Source organism: Lates calcarifer, linkage group LG7_1 (genome assembly GCF_001640805.2).
Source record: "Lates calcarifer isolate ASB-BC8 linkage group LG7_1, TLL_Latcal_v3, whole genome shotgun sequence".
In the NCBI taxonomy this organism is placed as follows: Eukaryota; Metazoa; Chordata; class Actinopteri; family Centropomidae; genus Lates; species Lates calcarifer.
Window position 1 is genome coordinate 4,858,523 of NC_066839.1, and position 17,199 is coordinate 4,875,721.

At 39.2% G+C, this 17,199-nt stretch overlaps 1 protein-coding gene across 2 annotated transcripts in view; it reads left to right on the top strand.

Annotated features, from left to right (window-relative positions):
- scara5 (scavenger receptor class A, member 5 (putative)) overlaps positions 1-17,199 on the top strand; it is a 73,797-nt gene that overhangs the window by 50,462 nt on the left and 6,136 nt on the right. For both annotated transcript variants that reach the window (XM_018688322.2, XM_018688323.2), the window contains 2 exons: positions 2,393-2,458; positions 11,996-12,184. In XM_018688322.2, the coding sequence (XP_018543838.1) occupies positions 2,393-2,458; positions 11,996-12,184 (255 nt within the window). The remainder of the gene's footprint in view (positions 1-2,392; positions 2,459-11,995; positions 12,185-17,199) is intronic.

Here is a 17,199-nt window from a genome sequence, read left to right on the forward strand (position 1 = left end):
TAAGCTGACAGACACGCAGCATGAAACATTAACAGTGACTTTATCTTTCGTTAAGTCCAATATTTACTCTTCTTTTGCCTCCGTTTTGGTCTCCACCACCTCCTCCGGAAAATCATCTGGAGCTTTAGCTATTACATTTTAAAAGTAGTTATTTTTGTTCAACTTTTGTTCCTAAGATTGTCAGTTATTTTGTCCAGTGCCATTTGGTACTGACTTACTGAGCTTTTAACTGAAAACAGCAGCCTGTTATGGCATGAAATAAGGTCAATGAGAGTGTGAAGACTGAGCTGTGTAGTTAATTTAGTGGCTGTGAGACCAAAACAATGTTCTTAAAGAGGCTAAAAAGCTCAGTAATGCTGCAAGGTTGTGAGTCCTCACTTTCATAAGCAAGAATGAAAAGTCTACAACCACGCTAGCAGCTGTTCTTAAACAGAGCAGTGAGCTAAATGCTAATGTCAGAATGCTAACCTGCTAACAGTGACAGTGCTAACATGCTGATGTTTATGATGTAGCCTATAATATTTATCATCTTAGTTTAGTATGTTTGCATCATTTGCTAATGAGCATTAAACACAAAGCTGGAGAAATTTAAAAAAAAATGACCTGATGGTGGCGCTAGATAAAAGTCAGAGGGTCACCAAGGTGATTACAAATCATCCTAAAGGGAGTCATGAATGTTTGATCCGTGTTTTGTGCAAATCTGTGTAGTAGATGCTGAGATATTTTACTGGATAAGTGAAAACTTTGACTTACTGTTGATGCAAGAGGAAAAGTCAGAGGACGGTTGAAGTCATTAGGATTTATCCTCTGGCACGATCAATGTCTGTACAAAAATTCATGGCATTACATTCAATGGCTGTTGAAATAATTCAGTCTGGACCAAAGGTGGTGCCTAGAGCCACAAATGTTGATTAGTGAAGCTTAGATTTCAGACATTTACCCGTCGCTGCCGTTCAGTGCGTCAGTATTGCTTTCAATTACTTGCAGTTTTAAATCAAATGCATCTGTTGTGTATTGTGGCTCCGCAGTAGCTCAGTGATGTGTTTGGGTTTTCCTTGCAGTGTTATTTAGTCGTTAAGGATGTGGTCAAAACTGAGGTGACACTGACAGCCGAGGACGTCACGGGCAGGGTGTGGTGTAGTGTTAGCTACACTGCTCAGACACTGGACACACACAGGCACTAGCACATGCTGAGTGCCACCTCGGCTGGCAGCTGGCCTGTGGTCTTGGATGTTGAAAAGCGAGTCAAATTAAAGGTGGGATAAATGCCGACTTGAAGCTGATCCTCTTATAGCTTCATGGCAAAAACAGACTTGTGGTTTCAAACCTGAAAATTAGCAACAAATGGCACTGACACGGAGTCTCTCCTGCCGTACTCTGGTCAGGATTTGGAATAGAAACATATTTTGAAATGAAAACAAAGGAGAAAAAGTTGTATCCAAGCTGCAGATTGGAAGGAGGTGTCAGGCGTGAAAAAATTACAGTAATTTTGCAGAAACCACAAATGAAAGGATTTTTACTTTACATCGATTCAGTGGTTTTATGTTGTGTTAACTTTTCCACCATGTGAACATCTACACTGTAAAGATACGTACGTGTATAAGTATTTACCTTGACCCTGCTCTCTTTATTTAAGTCCAGAAAAACCAAAAAAGTATTTTCAAAGCTTCTATCTTTTCTCTTTCTCCTCCTTCTCTTTCAACCTCATTCACCTCGACTCTGCAGCAGAAAAAACAAATGTTAACCACAACATTCAAAGGTAAATTAAACACAGGATGAAGGTGGTATCCTCTAATTTTTACATTTTATGCCCATTTCACGAGGCAATTACAGGGCTGACTGTTTCAGAGGCTGCAGCTAAAAATATAAGAGGAGAGGAAATGGTTATAGAGAAAAGGTCTTTTATTGAATTTAAACCTGTCTGTGGCTGAACTGCTCTTTTCTGTGTGTTTTCACTATTCACAGGCCTCTGTGTGTTATTTCACAAATTTCTGCCTCCAGTTTGTGCGATGTTGTGGTTGTCACTGTGTTAAACATCAAGATAAGCTTTGGTTGTGAGTGTGAATTCACATTGATGCCATGTTTTTCTTTGATAGTGCAGTGTTTATATACTGTACAGTGATTAATACACACATGATACAATCAAAATATTCATAAAAGACAAAAGAAGAAATGTAAAGAGATGAAATATGCAATTAAATAAAGTAAAACAACTATCTATAATCGCATAAACCACAAACAAACTGATGCATAAAACAGAAACGTGACACAAGATAATTTGTTCTCATATGTCCATACCCAACAGGATTAATTAGGGTCATGTTTGATGTTTGTGTAAGAGTGAGTGAGTGTTACTTCCTGTAAAATCTCACTTTGTCTCTTCCTTCCTCAGGTGACAGAGGAGAAAGAGGGTTGAAGGGGGAGAAGGGCGATCGAGGAGACCGAGGAGAGAAAACAGGTGAGAGCTGATGTTTGAATAAACTGTAAAATGGACGAGAAGAGACTATAGATTATATATCACAATGTAAAGGAGAAGAATATCACTCATTCCTCTTCAGCTGCTGCTAAATGATCAGTTCTGATGTGTCTCAGTTGTAATATTCTACCTTTTTGCACCTGTGGAGGAGTAATGTAACTGATACCTGACCTATGTCAAATTTAAAATGGATTAATAATGGGTTTGGGGCGTCAGTTTTAGGGTTAGGGTCTTTGAGGGGTATTAAATGCATTTTCAGTAAAAATGAGGAATGGGAATATTAATTAATTACTTGAGAAAATTGCACTTGTTCTATACATTTTGCTCCAAATACACAGTTTATTGTTCTACCTGAAGAAGCTGAACAACAACAAAACACTGCAGAGCTTTAATTCCCCTCACATAATGACATCCTGATAGAAAAGCCAAGGTTTTCTTCTGGTTGAGTGACTTTGTTAATGTGCTGCGGTAACTGGAAGCTCTGAGCTTGTAAGATGACCACACACACACACACACACACACACACATACGTCGACACACAAGTATGGAGTCAGTAAATCCAACATGGTTAAACAGTAAATTTAACATGGTCTGCTAAAGGAGTCAACAGTGAAATTAAGCGTTTTATAGACTTCATTGAGGAAAGTATGTTGAAACAGCTTCTGTTACAGTAATATTATGACTAATTAGTGTCATAACAAACTGCTGTTCCAGTTAAACAGGTTTATATTTCTCAGTCATCCTCTCCTATGAAGATTTTTTTGAGATGAACAGTTGCTGCTTTAATGAATGCCCTCTTCACAGACATAGCTACTGCTCTATATTACCTTTGGAGAACACAATAAAGCAACGATCATGTAGCTTTTTCCCTCCTAATCACTTCACCTGCCCTCAACTCTGAATATTTAATAATCCAGGTCATGTCTGAGATTTATTTAATTCATGAAATCAGAGCCTCACACAGCTCACCAGTATCTCGTCTTCAAGTCAAAGTGTTAGCATCATGAATAGACTGAAACATAAAACTTAAATATTGAGATCAAACAACTAAATGAGATAAATAAAGAATAAAAAATATATAAATAGTTTTGGATGGTTAAATCTATAAAAATACTTTGCCCATCATATTTTTTTTTGTTTAGAAAATCTTAATTTGTGAAGTACTGTAGCTTTAGTGGGATAAAGAATACAATATTTTTCCCTTGATTGTGCTGAAGTTACAGCACCTAACTTAGTTAATTTGTCTATTTTTAGTTTATTCTACATCTTAACTGTTTTAAAAAGTCACAGACAGCTTGGTTGATTTATGAGCAGCATCAACGCTAATAGTACAAGTTGCATTATATTCATATTCTGTAATAACACCATGAATATTTTGGTATATTATAGTTGTATCCTGTCCAGCTGCACAGTCAATGTACAGAAAATCCTACTGAGGCTCCTCTGCTGTAGTATGAGCACGTATATCAGTGCGTATGATCCAAAACCAACAGTTGGCAATAGAGAATCAAAAATTTACGAGCTGACTTTATGGGGCCATTACATCTCTGTTCCACCTGAAATCCTGTGCAAAGAACTGTGGCAAGTTTAAAGGATCAGTAGATCTGCTTTTCTTTTCAGCCTAATCTCATAGTTCTGACACACGAAACAGCCACATGGGTAAGTGTACATCAAAAGGATTTGAGAAAAAAAAAAAACATTATGTGAGGGCGTATGTCGTGTGGCGGTAAACCGAGACCTCGTACAAAACCGCCAATCTGGAGTCAGGTACAGAGAAAAAACATTAATGCCCCCCAGAAAAACACAGAAATTCCTCTTACTTTGTAACCTCATCATGGCTGTTCTCCATGCGATGAGCGATGCGGTGGTGTTCACGTCAAATAGACGACCATCTGAAGGTCTGTTTCTGCCCATTAGAGAACCGTCGAAGATCGGTTCTTTCCTCACATCATTTACAGGACATGGATGTTTGATGTTTCAGAGAAAAAGAGAGACAGAGTGAGACCACATGCTGCTTCCTGACAGAAATATTCAGTCCCTGTGTCATGCACTTTTTCTGCCACAGTCCTTATGTGGCTGATTTATCATTTGATGCATGACTCGGATCTTTTTACACTTCAAAGCATACAGTGCATACCTGTGTGATCACTTACCAGAACGAGCAAGCAGAGTGACCCCAGATGATTTGTCTGTGGGAAAAGCGCAAATTCATCCACACATGTTGGGAATTAAGAGAGAATGAACCTGCCATTCAGGACGTTATGTCACCGACAGGACCTGATTCTTCGGCTCTGTTCCAAACTTCAACACCACACGAACAAGTATTTTAGAGCGAGTGTGTAAATCTGTTTACTCCTGTTGTATTCTGATCAATGTTACTTTAAACTGGACCAAAACAAAAAGAAGGAAGATGAGAGATGGCCTGGCGAAATGTATATTTGTATACGTATGCCTTGAAGATCACTGCCTCTCCAGCTTCTGATTTCCGGCGTGTTCCTGGTGTCCTTGGTAAAACTGTTTTTGTATTTCTGTAAAGTAGAAACAAAGTTGTAGTTGTATACTCACCATATAAAGCTGGAACATCCGTGACAAAGGCACTTTTCTCCTGTCTAGCTGGTGACTGTCAGTTTTGCCAATTATAAATGACCATTCAGAGCCGTAAACCAACCAAATAGTCTCAGTCTTTGTCTTCTCTCTACCTCTGCCCCTCCCTCTCAGTTCAAACCTCTAGAATTTAGCTAAATCTTTGAAGCCTTTATCAATGTTTTCCCACTAAGTTAAAGAAAGAGGTATAGAAAACGGCTCATCAGCTGTAGCTATGTAGCTAATTAGTTAGCTCCATGACTCCACCTGACTTATTTCAAAGCAACAATCCTCTAAATTGGATTTTAATTATGCACCAGATAGCTACATGTGATATTGTGTTAAAAGGTTTATATCCCAGATTAAAAATCTTCATCCTCGCTAGTTAATTATTCACATCGAGCAGCATTGTTCATGTACTGAAGTGAATTTTGTTCTCATCACCCTGTTTGGCTCTCCAGCGTACATGCTTGTTTGTTTTCACTCTTATTGTTACAAGAGAAAAGGCTTTATTTGGATGAGGACTAATCAGTGCTTTTGAGATTGTCTTGGGCATCATTAGCTGGAGCTGCTGGAGTTCAAACATCTCCAAAGGCAGGACAGAAAACAGAGCTGCCTGCGTTAACCTAACCTCTCACCAGTATCCACAAAGTGAGGAAACAATAGACAAAATCTGAACTCTCTCAAACTAATGTAACCTAGTTGATGATGTGTTCTTTGGGCTTGGAAGTAACGCTCATTTCGCTGGACATGCTAACAATTGCAGCTTACTTTAGAGCAGATAAACACACTTGTGAATCATTAAATGGTTCCCTGAACTCAGCAGAGATAGATTCACAAACAGTCGGCTACCACATCACTTAGTTTTGAATCTGTCCAACATTAGCTGAGGCTGAAATCCAACTATTATTATGATTCCTGAAAGTCATTTTCTCATGGATATGAAACTTGTAACGAAACACCTAATTTGCGTTTAATTTTTCAGCCATTGCAAAGTTTTGTGTAATTTTCACTTGGCAGTTAACATACTGCAAGAGAGACTCAGAGTGAAGCGCACACACACACACACACACACACACTCTCTCTCCCCAGCTGACAGGTTGATAGTTAATCTCGAGGGTCCAACAGTAAGTGTAGCGGGCTTAATGTTTGACAGGCAGTTTTTACAGTACACCTCTGCAGCTACAGAGATCCAGATATAAATGATTTCAGCTTTGGACTCTAACAAGAATTTTATCTTCACCCTGGGAGCCGGACTCATGAAAATACCATGTTACTGTTATTACCTGGAGGTCCACCTGACGCCAGGGTTTAAGTTTTACTTGGTGTCGTTCTCCAACATCAATGCTGAGGAACAGAACCAGAGATCAGTCGAGATGTGGTTATTTTCTGTTCTTCAGTTTTCTCTTTTGTTTAAATACGTTCTTACTTGCTCAGTTTTTATTTATGCTCACTTATTATTCGCTGAATCCAGTTAAATGTGTTCACAGCTCCTCCGCAGTGTAGTTTAATTTTCCTCACTTCTACTTTCAAGCACTTATTTACAGTTTCCTCTTCAGAATCAGACCCAGTTTGACTCTTTTATGGTCTTTTACATCGTGTTAGTTAGTGAGTCCCAGAGGAGCTGGTAGACATGTTTTGTTACCGTGAGACTGAGAGGCTAGCTGTTTCCCCCTGCTTCCAGTCTTTAAGCTTCGCTAAGCTAACTAGCTTCATATTAATCAGGCAGACATGAGAGTGTGAAAGTAAATAAGTGTGTTTCCCAAAATGTGGAACTAAAGCAATAACAAAGATCGCACGAGAGGTGCTAAGATGTTGAGTGTGCATGTACACCGGCCAAGAAAACCACATTAAAAGCAAACTATTGACATAAAACAGAAAGAGGAGGCAATGCAAGAGTCAACACCTTGAATAAACAGCGTGAAAGACAATAACATATGAGTCTTCAAGGAGAATATTTTATGAACACATGGAGTTGGTTAACTGTTGTCGAGAAGCCATTCAGTCCCGTCCAGTCCCTCCCCTCCCTGCCTGCCAGATAAACATTAGTAATACACTGATCACTCCGTATTCTGGCCTTCCTCAGGTATCGACAGTCTGCTGCAGCTTGCCCCGGCCACCGAGGCTTGAACCACTTGGACGGCCACCAGCTCTTGGAGCTTGCTCAACTAGTTTTCCCTGGACAAAAACAGTCATTATATCTCATGCAGCTCGCATTAATTTCCCTACTTTCACAGCAAAGGTACAAGGCTTGTTATGAAATGTCAAGTTTGGTCCAAATTAGGGAGTGTTTCTAGTTTATGGTGAACCACTTTGCTCGCTGTCCAAGGAGAATATGAGAGCTGTCAGACTGTGGAGAGACAGGATAAGTTAGAGACCAGGATCTCTGACTTTTTACATAATTACTTAAAGTAGAAGTATTTGTTTTAATCCCTAACTTTTCTCTTTGTCAGAGTCACAAGCTTTCTGACTCTGAAAAAGTCATTAACTACATAAAAGTTAGGTCTATTTGAGGCTAATTTTCCACCACAGGAAGCACAGCGACATTTATTTTTCTCATATTTTGATCCAAAAATGAAATGTGTGACTATGACATGTTGATGTTTTATGATTGTTAAACGAGGCCAGTTTGGAGGCAGCGGTAAATGACTCTAGATAATGGTTTCACCAAAGAATGAACTGCCTTTAATTACTGTTGCAACGCCCGTCTCCTATGGCACAAATGCAGTGAACAGTGGCAGATTTACCACTCAAAACTGTCCTATCAACTGTAGGTAGATAGCTAATAACACTCAATAGCTCCATGAGTTGGTTGAAAACACTGTCTCTGGCTGTTTTTATAGTTTCCAGCTGACTCATTTTAATTCCTGTTGGTCTTAAATATGCTTTCAGTTACTGTAATATCGTGCCAAACCGATTAACGCTAAAGTTGAGTGTCCCTGGCAGAAAGTCAGCATCCTAACAGTTGCTGATCAATGTAGAGGACATGCTCTTGTATTGCAGTGTAGAGCTACCTGACACTAATCAACCCAAACCCAGACAGATAGATAATAAGCTCGTTAGCTGGACATATTTATATTTGCAGCACTGAGTCATCCATACCTCACACTCCTGTTGTTGTGTTTTTGGTTTTGGAAAGGCTAAAAAACACAGACATCACCTTTCAGACTCTTTAAATTCTGTGTATAACTCCACAGATCCGTGCACACTGCTTCAGCGTATGGAGAAACCCTAAGCTTGACATACCTGTCGTACCTAGTTACGATTGCCAGTGCTAAGCTATGATTAGACGATTGCCGTGCAGGCAGTGAGTTTAGAGGACTGTCAGTTTTGTTGGTCTTTAAGTTCTCCCCTCTCAGATGAAAGCCTTCTGTGTGCAAATTGGCTAAATTTTAGGAAGAAAACAACAAATTCTGTTCTTTTTGTAACATCCAAAAGCTTTCTGAGAGACTTTTAGGAGCCTGAGAAGTTTGGGAAAAGGAGTTTGTAATTCTTGAATTCATTTGAAAGCATGAAAGTCACCCAAATTAAAGATGTAAGGTTTCTAACAACATCCTCATGATTCAAAACAGTGTCTATCATCTGTTGTTTCTCCTGTTGAGAAGCTGCAGTGTCATCTTAACATCTCAGCTACATGTAACTTCACACAGTAAACTGATTAACTTTTACACTCTTGTCATGTATCTGCCTGATTTCTGGAAAAATAAATCAAGAGCACTTCTACCAGAAGGAAAATAAGTCAGCAGTGAAGTCCAGCTCTTCATGGCAGAGATGTGAATGTCTGTTAAGTTTGCTTGTATGGTTCTGATTATCTCTGAAGTTTACATGTGCTGCCTCCATCCAGAAGCCTCCCTCTTCGTCCTCCTCCTCCTCCTCCTCCTCCTCCCCAGAGCCTCTCATTTGCACAGTGGGAAGCCCCAGGCACTTTACAGGGAGGGGAGGAATGAAGGGCTGGGAGAGAAAAAGATGGATAAGGAGAGATGTGAGAAAGTACTGAGTAATGTCTCAGCGGTATTTAAACATGTGCACATGAAGATTAGACTGGACTGATAATGGTCTTTTATTACGTGTGTGAAATTAGCCAGGCAGTCAGTCTGGCATTTGTCACAGTCATAATCATAGGGACAACACTGAATAATGTATGTTTTATTTCAGGATTGAAATATTTTTCATATTCCCAAGCTATTGGGTGTCTACTAAGACTAGAGTGTCTGCTGCATAAAAAAAGAGCTCCAGCATTTATAGTTACACTCAGTCAACAGTAAATTATCATGACGATTCATTATATTTTTATGCATGGTCAGGACAGCCTGCCTACGAGGCAAAACCCAGAGTTGTTTTTTTTTTTTTAATCAACTCTGAGACCTTCTCTCGTCTGGTTTGTGGCAGGTGAACAGTGACAATCAAAGTCTCCATGTAGACACATACAATCCTGAACTATAGCCAGTAAACACATACATATATAAAGACTGGATGACTATATTTCTGCACCTTAAGGAGACAAATCCTGGTCTTTTCCACGTAAAGTTTGCAGGTTTTTAACAGGTTTATGTCGGTGTTCTGTCCAAAGAAACGCAGGTTTTCATGTGAATATAAAACAGTGAAGTGGTCCTGTAGCTGTTAACACTCCAGTCAGCGTCTTAGCCCTGAGGTTAACCAATAATCAGCCTTTGATATTCCACTGTTTTTTTTCCCAGACCATGTTGCAGTGAATTTCAAACCTCAGACCCAAACCTCCTCTGTGCTAAAACAGGACTAAGCAGGTATAAAAAGTCTGTGGAAAGGATTCCAGTTTGTAACAGTGATGAGTGAACAAATAGTTTAAACATCTGTTTCAGGTAATTGAGTATTCAGTTACTCGTCCTGTGTTCAAAACTACGTGTGCACTCTTCTATAACTCTTTGCTTCTCTCTCTCTCTGTCTTTGTTTTTCTGTTACAACTCTGAAAAAGAGCAGCAGGAGGTTGAAAGAATCTAATTTCTGGTTTTAATTTGAAGGTTTTCTGCAGGAATATGATACAAATATGTGCAGCAGATATGATAGTATAATGTTATGGTAGATATTAAATTATGATGGGCTAGTGAGTGCAGAGTGCTTGACTGTATAATGAGAGTTAAATGGTACACAGTTAAAATTTATGATGGTCTGATGAGACTAATATCCTGTCGAGATAATGTCTCTGGCTTTACTCTCCAGCACTTTGTCAACAGTTTCAGTCAGAGCTCATGTCTTAACACATGAGGAGGAGCTGTCCAGAGGAGTGTAGTGTGTGTGTGTGTGTGTGTGTGTGTGTGTTTACCTCTCTTTCTCATTTCCTCTCTGCCCTCTGAAAGGTGATAAATCAAGTCAATTATATGAGAACAGCTGCTGCATAGTTTCAGGAATATGAGATGTACTATGGATTCATGAAGCTTCTGCTTATACAAACACACACACACACACACACACACACACACACACAAATAATGCCCCTGAGCAAGGCACTGAACCCAACCCTGACTCCAGCAAACTGTATCACACACATACACACCTTTGAGTTGCATTTAATTATCAATGATTATAGTGTATTATTATGTACACATTAGATATAATTTGTGTTAAAACTCAGTTATTATTTCTTTTCTTCTTTTACTATAACTCACTGTCATTTAGAAGTTTTACCTTCACGTTCATGGTCCAGGATGAATCTTAATAATTGTGCTGATCCACCTACTTTTCATTTATGACCATCACCAGGCCTTGTCTTAATTTGTCCAGTGCTTTGGTTTATGACCAAACATCTGCATAATTAACGTCATTCTCACCTGCTACACTTGTTCTTTGTGTTTAGTGCCAGTATGCTAACATGCTAAACTAAGCTAGTGAATGTTATACCTGCTGAACATCACGTTAGCACTGCCATTGTGTGAATTTTAGCATCATGACATTAGCATTTAGCATTTAGCTTAAAGCGCTGACTGTCTCATCTTCAGTTTTCTTGCTTCCTTTGTCTTCTCTTCATCTTTTCTTACATATTTCTTATATCCTCTGTTCTTACAGTGTCTCTTTTCATCTTTTTTAACGTCCACACATTTTATGAAATCTCAGCTACATTTTTATTAACACACCTGTGTTATATTTTTTTCATGTTATCTCGCGTCGTCTGATCTTTATCATCTTGATCCCTGTTCTCATCTCTTATCATCTTTTCTAGTCTCTTATTCTCCTTATAATTTCTGTCCTCCTTTTTGAGTCCTTTAATCTCCTCCTGTCCTTTATGTTTAGATACAGCTGTTTGGTTTTAGCTTCCAATAAGGTGACTGGATAAACACTTACAGATGCAAACAGTGAAGCTCCAGAGGAGGAAGTTATATACGCCATCAGGTTCAGGAGATTATTGTCAGAGGATGCTCAGCAGTTACTCAAACATTTTTGGACAGAACTTCAAACCCACAGTTTTGTAACCCCCTCAACTTTTTATAAGGGGATTCACATAAAGAGCAAGAAAAGAAAGTCCCCTCACTCAAAGTAATTTTATTTATTTTTCTTTTTGAATCACAGACCATTTCTGTGGTTTATGGAAAAAAAAAATCTGTTGCTGCACGTCAAAAACAACCTATTCATCTCAGTTTGTTTTCATATTGGTTTGATTTACTGGGCTTCATTAAGGTCATAAACACTCACAACGAAAATAATCCGCCCAGTGTGAGTTCAAAGTCGATGCCAGCAAATGCCAGATAAAAGAGTCATGTGTTCTGTCAGTGTCGATGTGTTGGCATAAATAAGAAAGATTCTAGTTTTCCTGCACACAGCACTGTTTGCTAATGCATGGAAGTTTCCAGTAAATGAATTGAAAACACTCTAAATGGTGAAAACAAATGCGCATGAGTGTCTACGCCGATTCATTTGTGTATTTGAATGCACATGTTTTTATGTTGATGTGTGTTTGTGTCGCAGTGGAGGAGATGCTGGTGCGGTTGGTGAACGGGTCGGGTCCTCACGAAGGTCGCGTTGAGGTTTTCCACGAGCGCCGCTGGGGGACGGTGTGTGACGATGTCTGGGATAAAAAGGACGGAGACGTGGTGTGTAGGATGCTGGGATACCGAGGAGCCACAGAGGTCCACAAGACTGGACGCTTCGGACAGGGTACAAAACTCTCAACACACACATATATACACACTGTATTGTCTGAGTTTAACTTGGTTTGATTCTGTTGTGTAGTGGAGGAATCACTTAATGAATGAATGCATCTATGTCTGTGCTGCTGTTTATTTTCTGGACAGGAACAGAATATACGGTATGCACTGGTCAGTCTCACAGTTTGTGGTGTTTAAAGGTTTGAAGGTTAAAGATCAACAACTTATTAGCACAGCAGCTAATTAGCTTGTTTGCTGAGTGAAGCTATTTTATGTTGATTGTAGAACTATAAAATGTCATAACACTAAAATGTTCTTATACAGGACATAGATATGAACTGGTTATATTTGTGCAGCTTGTTGACCTCAACATCCTACCGTAGGGATCTCTCAGAAACTAGGAAAGCTACACATCTACCATGCAGCATACTGAGGGAGGACAGCTGTGAGCCACTAAACCTGCACTTACTGGATATAAATCAAGTTGAATCACACACTGTACGCCAGTTTTTCCAGTGTACAATATAAATATGAGCTTGCAGAGACTTAAGCCTTGCTTTGGACGGGTAATCTGTCATATTCAGTCATTTCTGTTTTTGTCGAAGTTATATTATTGTCACATGATACAGAAATGTTCAAGGAAGCTTCTGTTGCTCAGGAGGAAAAGCAGGTTGTCCGTTAATTGCATCCACATGTCGATGTGTCCTTGAGCAAGTGCATTGAAGCACTTTGGTCTAAAGGATGTATAAACAGTATACAGTATTTACTGTACCATTTGGACTCTTCATATATGATTTTATTCATTCTTGCTCTGTCGTTAGAAAATCAAACTTTCAAGACAAACAGGAGGCAAACACACTGTGGTAACACAAATATAATAAAAGTAAAGTCGACACTTTTCATGCACAAAATGTAGTTTAGTGTGTTTTACATTGACTTAAAAAGGAGCAAACAACTGAAACAAGGTTACAGATCATGTGCATTTTGTTAAAACGGTTTCTCCAAAGTTTCTCCCTACTTATATGTGCATTAAGGCAAATTTACTTTACACGTCTGAGTAGTTGCAAGGTACCCAAGAGAGTCTGTGTGACATACGTTTTGCTATACTGCTCACGTCTGCAAAGATGTCTGCGCTGCACCGCCCAAACTTTATGACATCCCAGACTAAGAGCACATGTGTGAAGCACGTCCCAGTAGGTGGGCGCTCAGTGTAACGTCTCCACCCATTTATCATGCAATGATAATGTAAGTTTGACTGTTTATTAACAGGCACGAGATGCTAATCCTCATTTTTTATCCCGAGGACGTTGGGAGTATCTGCAAGTTGTTCCCTTCAGGTTATCTCCTTGTTTTTTAAAATAAAGACCGTGACCGTTACCTCAGGATGTTAATGAAATCCTGTTTCCCACAGCTTATATCCATGGTGAGATTTACTGATGGAAGTGCTTCTGATTTTTACTAACTGCTGTTTTTTTTCCGCAGTCGAGTGGTATTGTTCAAACAGTGCCCGAAAATGCTGCCGGGATTAATATTAAGGTTTTATGAGGAAAGTCGTGTGAGCCAGACGTCGTCAAAAAAGAGTCTCCGAGGTCACATCCATCCATCTCTCTCTCTCCCTCACTCCATTTTATTTCATTCACCAGTCGGCCTTACATCATTCAGTCCCTGTCCAGGACGAGTTGTTACCAATAAGTCTGGAAAACTGGGGGAAAAACATGCCTTTATTCCAGGGGATGACCTCCAGACAACAGCAGTGACTAACATCATGGCTGGATCCAATTTAAAACAATCTGGAATTTAAATATATATCTTTTCAGATGAGTCATTCACCTTCTTGATTTTTTTGTAGTTTAACTTTTACAGATTCATAATATCTCTGAAGAGTTTTCAGGGCATTTCTCAGACCCAGATTTGACAGGAGAGAACACACTGTACCTCAAAACTTACCAAATCTGAAAAGCACTCACCAGCTGACTAAGAACACTGGGGTGGAGATTGGCCTTTTATGTGTCATGCAAACATTTAATAAGCCCATAAAATATTTATTTTATTTGTTGCAACCAAATCCATAATAAAAGCCAGCATCCCAAATAATTGTAATATCGTAAAATTACTAGGATACCTAAACTAAAGCCATGCATCTGGATATTTGTCCAAATGCAATCTCAATCCATGCTTCTCAGTAAACTGTGAAGCATTACATTTCATCATTTTGAGTGTTGTTTGTGGGAAATGTCCACTTCTAATTCTGTTATGAATGTTTCAGTTATAAAAACTTTTATCATCAAAGTCTTTGTAAACATTTTGATGCTGATATGTCAAAACTGTACAGCTTTAAGTGAGCTATTTCTAAGTTTTGCTATTGCTACATAGCTAACGTTAGCATTAACAGCTGTTAACTCACCAGTCTAGAAGAAACATTACGAGTTCAGCATCAGATTTAATGTCTCCAGTCATGGAAAGCAACGGCAATGCTTTGCTTTTATCGCGCTTCAGCCCAAATGAACCGCACTAATCAGGCAAATGCACCAGAGGAATCCAAGTAAATGAAAAAGTAGTCCACTCTGCATAGGTGAACATCGACTTTGTCTGTGTCCCATGGCTAGGAACAAAAACCAGAGTTTGTCTGACCCTGTAATCAGTGAGGAGACACAGACATCAACCCTCAAGCAGAATCAGTTACAGAGGATAGAAAAAGTGGACTCCAGAACCGACTGATTTCCTGCAGACAGGCTTGTTCTTTTAGCCTCATTTTACATTTTGCAAACAGCCTAAGGAACAACATCTTAATCCTCCAAATCCCTCTGAAACTGAGTGACTCTTTTCTAAATTATCTCTGGGTGTTACCCTAAAATCCCACACATTGTTTTAGTGATTCAACTATTATTATGTTATTTGTGGGAAGTGTCAAACATTTGGTTTGAGCGGACGTGACCTCGGCCCGCAGACGATGCCATAAATGTGTGTTGAGATCCAGAGTAAACGGTGTAAAGGTTCGTGTCCGTCAGAGTTAAACCATCTGAGGGCGCGGCAGCAGAACAGCTGGGGCTCGTGTACAACAATGGATCTGGCTACTGATGCACTTTCACCAGCACATACCTCGTTTCCATCCTATGCATGCCTGAATATGCGTGTGGTGTTTTAAGCTTTCAAATCTGCAGCCAGTGTTTCTTTATTATGTTAATTTGTGAATCAAAGCAGGAATGTTGGAAGCGTATGATTTGATTGAGAAATTGATTTTGCCTTTTTTATTCAGTTATCAACTTTTAAATGCAACAGTTTGATCAGATTTTGCAATAAACAATTTGCATCTCCTTGTTTTGGAAGAAATATCCCTCCTCTGTCCTCCTGAAGTTTCTCCCTTTTATTCACAACCAAAGAGTCTAAGGAAAGAAGGCATGTTGTGCCAGTTTTAAAGCTCTTTGAAAGACACTTCTGATTCTGGATTTTGGACTATTTAAACAAATTGACCCAAATCTTATTAAGTCTCTGGGTTTCACTGGAGAGTTTATATGACCGGTAATGATCTCAAGTCTTTTTTCTTTTTATCTCTTGTTGCTCCAGTTGAGCTTTGAAGTAGTAAAAACACAAAAAACAAGCCAAGTTGAAACTGGCAATCCTGCACTTGTACAGAACATATTTCATACAGTACATCTTCCAAACACAAAAACACAGATATTGTTCGTTAGTGCCATTTCCATTTTCTCAGTGTGGCAGCAGAGCTGCAGTTTCCCTGCTGCTGACTAGGACTAGAGTTTTTTTGGACTGGTCTTTGAAACAGCTTTCCTCCTCTGAGCAAAACCTTGATGGAGCAACACAACATAAAACGTATCAGTGGAAGGAAATGTTGTCTAATTCAGTCCCAGTGAGAGATTCAGGAAACAATTCTTTTTTTCATGCTTCATGAAACATCTCTGACAGGTCTGTATGAGGTCCATCTCACATGCTGCTGCAGTTTGTGTGAATTTTCTTCAAACTGCTTCCAGTGTAAAAGTGGGAAAAAGACACAGTTTGATTTTCCAGCGCAGTGAATGATGCCAGGAAAATGTTGGGTTTGCACACCGGACGACTGCAGTCGAAAAAAGAATTTGTCTTTATTTTGATTGATCATCTTCAAACCTGTCAATTAGCTGAGGGCAGTGGCTGAGGGCGAGGTGATGCCTTTGTCTTCCATCAAAAATTTGGTGCTCACAGTTTTAATTTGCAAGAATAATTTAACAAATGGCTCAATACAACTGGACGTGATATTATATTTGTTCATTATGATTTTGTCTATACTGAATGATTCATCTACTGACTATGTGTCTTTAGATCTCTTGTTTTGTCCGATAAAACCCAAAGATATTTACTTTGCTATCACGTATAACACAGAAAAGCATCAAACTCACATTTGAGAAGATTCAACCAATACATTTTTGGTATTTTTGCTTATGGAATTACTAAGACAATTACCTTTTTACAATTACCGATTTTTGTTGATCAACTAAACTCAAATTTTGAGTCTCATCAAGGTCATTTTGCATCTCTTTCCGGTCGTGTTGCATGTCTTTATGGTTGTTTTGTCTTTTTATGGTCGTTTTGTTGTTGTTTTACATTGTTCTGTGATCTCTTTTGTGGTTGTTTTATTGCCTTTACAACAGGAAATCCAAAATGTCACTTCATACATAAGCCCCCTCAGTATTCTGTCCATGCTGCAAATACGCCAGCACTTACCACCATCTGACTCTGATAGTGGGAAGACCAGGGGTGGGCGGTCAGATTCTGCCCCTGCTCTTGTGATGCTGACAGCTCTGTACACCTGAGTGATAAACAGCTATGATTTACAGCAAAGCAGCAGAGATGACAGCTACTATCTCCTCATTTACAAGGCTCCAGATGCTGCTTTAAAGGCGTCACTGATGAGTCAGCCTCTCTTCTCACCTACTGAGGACATAAACCCTTTAGTCCTGAAGTCTTTAAACTGAAGAATCAGCGTGTGAGTGCAACCAAATGTTCAGTCACACTCCTATTCCCTCACAGCTGAGT